Raw genomic sequence first — 6186 nt, 5'->3', positions numbered from 1 at the left:
TCGTCCGCGTCGGGGCCGTGTGACAGGCGGTCACCTACCTCCCACCCGCCACATCAATGCGCATGAGCGGCCGGGTCCGCCTGTCATTCACCCAGGGGACGGTCGCGGTCCTTCTTAAATGGGAAAGCCATGGATCGGTCGTCGTCCACAGTTTCCATCGCCACCACGCGGCCTCCTCGAAACCCGACAGCCAAACCCTAGCCTCCTCGAACTCGCTGGCCGCCCACCTCGCAGCCATGGGGCTGTGGAACTACGGCCGCAAGGGGAAGCACGACCGCGAGGCTGGCTCCTCGTCGGGACGCCGTCGCGGCTCCGTGAAGGAGGAGGCCGCATCGGCACCGCGCCAGGCCAACGCTCCCTTCACCATCGGCCCTAGGCCCGCCGGCCAGCGCGACCGGCAGTACCTCAGCGCTGAGGTATTGCCGGCGCTACTGGGAGACGAGGACCTCCCCAACGCATGGCACCTCTCCGCCGAACGGGTCCCGATCCCGCCGATGCCGACGAGCGGCCGTGCGCGCCGCGACGAGATCGAGCGCCGCCGCCGCCTCCTCCCCGACGACAGGTACGTCGCCGACTCCACCCTCTGGGACACGCGGCTCAGGGACGAGCACGACGTGCGGCGCGCCTCCTACTTCTCCAGCACGGTCTCGGGGCCACAGCGGGCACGGGAGGTGCGCGGGCGTACACGGGTGCGCGACCTCACGCCCACGCCGTCGCCTTCCCCGTCTCCGTCACCACCTCCACTTCCTCGCATGACGGAGGAGGAGGAGGCCCGGCTCATGCAGCGCGTCATGGAGGACTCAATGATGACGCATGATGAGCGCCAATGGCCGGGCCTAGACCACGCGATGGCCCTCTCTGCGGTCGGCGACGTCGCCATCCCCGAGTAGATGGAGGAGGAGGAGGTGGCCGCGTTCCCTCCGGTTCTGGTGGGCCGTGGGGGCGTGAACTGGTGCCCCTACGTCGACCTCATCAGCAACGGTGACGACGACGACACTGGCGGTGTCGGCCAGTGAAGTGGGCGACGGCCAAGGCATCGACGGGCTTTTTTATGTTAATTATCTCAAATTGGGTCGTTTTGTAGCCGTGAAAACTAGGTCGTTTTAATTTGTTAATGTTATTATATTTTAAGTTTTTTAACAGCATTTATTCATTTTTTTAGTTAAGTTTTTTTAATCACATCCAACACGGACATGATTTGAAATGAGGCGCACGATGGGCTCATGCACGACCCAACGGACAGAAGCAGACGAATCCATTACCGTCCAAAATCCGGCCAAACCAGACGTTCGTTTGGGGTCTCATTTGGGGTCGTGCAGTGGAGTTGGCCTTACCATCCTCGCCAAAAGCAATGGCCATTGGAGAAGAAAAGCAAACATAACTAAACAGCAACAAGAGCTAAAGATTATTGCTGACATATGTTCAGTGATAAACATTATCATTATTGGCTTGCATGCAAGTCAGGGGGGAGGAAACGACACGGTAGCAGCTGCTCCACCACAAAATTACTAGCATAGTACACATAATAAACATAAACACAGGAGAAAAAAAGGAGTCTCTCTTCATCTTCGCCAGCTTCCTCCACGCCGAGAGGAGCCACGTCGAGATTTCTCTTAGGCGGACTTCACGGCGGCAGCGTTGATTATGTCGATGAACTCCGGCTGCACGAGCGGGCGAGAGGAGAACAGTGTTCAGTCATATGGGCGCAGGTAAGTCAGGCATGATGATGAATAGTTGACTCTGTTTGCGTTTTGTGTTTACCTTCAAAGAAGCTCCACCGACGAGGAAACCATCGACGTCGGCCTGCGCGGCCAACTCCTTGCAGCTTGCGCCAGTCACAGATCCTATAGCAACAAGGGGTGCATAATCATATATCATGATGACTTGGCAGTAAATGTGTAGATAAGGACGCACTTGTCTTCAAACAATGGGTATGCATACCTCCATAGATGATACGTGTGGACTCAGCAACCTCAGGGCTCACGTTGGTCTTGAGCCAGTCCCTCAGATTGGCATGGACCTGCCAACATAGAACAAATCCAAGTATTAGCCAATGGAAATCATGTTTGGAATCAAAGGAGCATACACCAATCTTCAAATGTGCCAACACTTACTTCCTGCGCCTGAGCCGGTGTCGCAACTTTACCGGTGCCGATGGCCCACACTGGTTCGTAAGCAACGACCACGTTGGACCAGTCCTTGATCTTGCCTGCAAAACAAATAATCATCTCAGCCTACACTTTCAGGTGATATTTTAATATTCTATACAAAGTCTGCATTGGTCGCTGATAACAGGTGTTGCCAATCATAACATGTGGATTCATCCAACCATCAACAGCAGATATGAGCAATTTGTCATAGATGTTCAAAGAAAATAGCAATGCTGAATTGATCATAATGGAAGTTATTTTAAGTTTGTTTCTTCACTTTGGTAAGTATACGTCAAAGATTTAACTAACTTGAAGTAAAACTATCAATGAAGAAACAAATGCAGCTAGCTTTTGCAAGCGTAAACTTCCATGCCAGCAAATTAAACACCCAAAACTGAGACCATTCAGCACAAACCATCAACATCAACGGTAAAAGAATTCAAGAGAATATAAACACAAAGATACAAACAATTTAAAGGTATTTTTTTGTATATTCACAAACTAAAGGTCAGTACCAGCAATTGCTTTTGTCTGTTCAGCGACAACTTCCATGGTTGATCCAGCTTCTCGCTGCTCGAGAGTCTCACCAACACATGCAATGACCTTCAAGCCCTGAGCGAGTGCATATGCAACTTTCTCGCCAACAAACTGCCATTAAAGAATGGGGAGGCGACGGTTAGAGGTGAAAACTCTAGATCAGTCAGGTAATTGCAATATTTTTTAAGAAAACAATATCAACTGCAGTGCATTATCCACCAAATAGTGCGGGAAATCCCCTATAGACCAAGAGCAATTACTTCATAATTTGATTACACTTAAATTAAAGAAAAGCCAAGTCTTAACTACTCCCTCTGTACCTAAATAATTGTAGTTGGGCAGAACTAGTTTAGTTCTCCCCAACTACAATTATTTAGATACAGAGGGAGTAGTTAACTATATTGTAGGTCCATCTTCCAATACCAGTATATCACAGTTTGGTTGTTCACCCTATTTTGAAAATGGGAATGCGCCAGATTTACAAATACATGGTACGATGTGAAGAGATATAAACTGCAGCATACCTCACTTGACTCTCCCAACAAGCTCCTCCTCTCAGAGTGTCCAAGAATGACCCAGGGAACGCCAAGGTTGGCAAGCATCTCAGCACTGCATTAGCAACAGATTTTGAACCAACATATAAGTTGAATGGGGAATGAACCAAACAGAAACTAATGCACAAATAAGAATTATCCATCTGAATTAGATATCATGAGTATAAACAAATCTAACATCAATACTGAATGTGTAAGCAAATTGAAGGAACGATGATTTGGAAGTGAGAGTACTCTTTTCTAGACATGTTAAAGCGAACATGGCACTTTATATAACAGTGTAAAGACAGTATATGTTTGCATTGCAAATTTGTACTTAATCCATGGCATCCCATTCCAACATACAGTGGCTTGATAGAATGGAAGAGAAGTGAATACTAACCTGACTTCACCGGTGAAAGCACCGCCCTTCTTCACCCAGCAGTTCTGAGCAGCAACTTGGATCTCTGGGCGCAGCTTAGCCTTGACGATGGGAAGGAAGACATAGGGCGGGCTGACAACAACCTCTGCAGTTCCCCAGTCAATAAAACCATTAGTACACCTTGCAATGCAGCTTCAAGCTTGGCCAAAAATTGACACAAGACGAGTGACCAAAACATGTAAGGCCGGGCGCAGGGCAGACATCCATACCGACAACATCCGGAGAGACGATCTGTCCAGCGTTCAGAGTTTGGACGATCGCCTCTACCTGCTCGACGGTTCCATTCTGCACACATCAAGAACATATACATGTCAGCATCAAGAAATCAACTCATGAGAGACAAACTCACACCAAACTGTTCCAGGCTAGCTGCAAACAAGCTAGCGAGAACAAGCTGCCCCAACCTAGAGGTAGCAGCCAGCAAGACCAAACTGTTTCAGCCTAGATGTATTTCCTGTACAGAGCCAGGAAACAGCATGCCGCATCATCTGATACCAAGCTAGACGTATATACAGTAATAACAAACTAATAACATCTCCAAGCACCCCTAAAAATAAGCACAGGTGATTGTGCATCAGACGATCCCAACGCTCAGCGTAAGAAATAGGGTAAGACGAGATCGTTGGAATCATCGCCCAGATCTTCACAAGAAAATCCCACCTTCCGATCCGGCTACTGAATCCCATCCTCCCCGATCAAAGAAAAAGCAGGCGCACACACTAAAACAGCTAATCCGCACACCGATCTGAACCGAGAGCGGCGAAGCTACCCCATCAAATCTCAAGCACGAACTTCCCGATTCACACTCGCGCGACCCTCCGGATCCGCCAAGCAGCGCACAAGGACACCCGATCCATCCATCCCCCCCGGTTCGCCCAGGAACCGCAACACGGAGCTACGCTACGACGGGAAATAGTAGAGATCGGGGGGCGCGGGATCACTCACGCATTTCCAGTTGCCGCCGACGAAGAACTTGCGGCCCATGGCGACGGAGGCGGGTCGGATTGGGTTGGTTGGGACGGGCGGACGGGAGATCGAGATTGGATTTGGTGGCGATCTTCTTCTTGTGGAGGAAGAAAGACACGACGGGGGCAGGGGCGAGGATATAAAGGGGGGAGGGAAAGGGGGCTGTGATGTGATGTGGCCACATGAGGACGGACGGCCGGCCTCGGGCGACAATGACAGGTGGGCCCCGCTGCCACCGCCGATTTTTCTGGGCTTCTCTCCTGCGCACACAGCTAGTAAGCTATTATTGGGGAACACGAAATGCGTGTTTGACAGCTATGCGTACGCCAACACCAAGAGAGCAATGGCACTAGTTTATGAAATCCTTGCTCATCTGCTCCTTGCTTTGGCATCTCCAAAGACCAAAGTTGGTTATTTGTTAGGCTGGCTACAATGCTTTTGAAAATGAATCCCAGCATACCAGCTTAATGTCAGATAAAAAATTTACATGATGGAATAATCACCGACCAGAGCTTATGTCTTCGTGTGCCGAAATACCAAAAGTGGAAAGCAAGCGGCCGAGGAAGCAAAATTCATCGAGGGGCTATCTCGAGCGATGAACTTGGGCCGGAATCTCGCACCTGTCGTCATTACGTTAATCTCGGGTTGCTGTATCCGTTGTCGATTACCCCGTTATAATTCGACGGTTTATCTGGCGTGCTGGGGATTCTTAAAGCTCGTGTGTTTACATTCTTTAAGAAGCAGAATACAATGTGTTTCCTTGCCTCTTTATTGGTCCTCACTCTCTGCCCAGCGTGCATCTCATGTAAGAACCATGCAGAGTAGGAGTTCTTTCTTTCTTTCCTTGCGAGTGAGGGTAGGCGTATTTTAAATAGCCACGCATCAAAGTATGATTTGTTTTTCAATCAGTATAACTGATCATCGCTGTGCCGCAGCACATATTTTGTAAGGAGAGGCGCCAAAGTATGACTTGTTTTCCGGTACAAACAAGAGTCGCCAGGAGGTGCTCTCCTATTGTTAATTCGCAAAAGAGAAATTGCACTTCTATTGTTGCAATACTTTTTTTAGAATATCATGTACTCCTATATACATATACTTTTGCTTGGGGAGCAAGACGGGTGGCCGTAGCAGCGCGGCAAGAGACAACGGGCGGCGGTCATGTTTTTCTTTGGGCGTAAACAGCGGGCGGCATATACCGCGGCGGATCGTGCGTGCTGCGCTGATGCGCATCTGCCACCTCGACGATTCCGTGGGCCGCAACAGCTTGGATAAAGTAAAACCGGCCCAAACAGTCCCACATTACGGCCAGTCCCCGCTCGCCCTAACGCACTACTGCGCTAGCTGTTGCCTCAAAAATAAAATTACACTACTGCGCTAGCTCCTATTTAGCGGGTTAAGCACCCGACGTAGCGAAATCGTTAGTTTTTTATCTCACCTCAAAAAATGTATATTTTTTATTTTAGCAAGATAGCGAAATAGTCCCTTCGTTCCAAAATAAATGTCTCAATCTTAATATAACATTATGTTAGAGCTATTATAAAGTTATAAAGTTAAGAAA

The 6186-nt window shown here is 49.1% G+C and overlaps 1 protein-coding gene across 1 annotated transcript; it reads right to left on the bottom strand.

Annotated features, from left to right (window-relative positions):
- Window positions 1-1382: 1382 nt before the first annotated feature.
- Window positions 1383-4870, bottom strand: LOC123442689 (triosephosphate isomerase, cytosolic). Its single transcript, XM_045118803.1, has 9 exons — window positions 4608-4870; window positions 3872-3947; window positions 3624-3747; window positions 3212-3296; window positions 2666-2798; window positions 2115-2209; window positions 1942-2020; window positions 1762-1844; window positions 1383-1661 (listed from the first exon to the last, which is right to left on the bottom strand). Exons 1-9 carry the CDS (start codon window positions 4644-4646, stop codon window positions 1614-1616), a joined length of 762 nt encoding a protein of 253 aa, XP_044974738.1. The 5' UTR covers window positions 4647-4870; the 3' UTR covers window positions 1383-1613.
- Between the last annotated feature and the right edge of the window lie 1316 nt (window positions 4871-6186).

This window comes from Hordeum vulgare, chromosome 3H (assembly GCF_904849725.1).
Source record: "Hordeum vulgare subsp. vulgare chromosome 3H, MorexV3_pseudomolecules_assembly, whole genome shotgun sequence".
NCBI lineage: Eukaryota > Viridiplantae > Streptophyta > Magnoliopsida > Poales > Poaceae > Hordeum > Hordeum vulgare.
This window is presented reverse-complemented; position numbering and strand designations above follow the sequence as displayed.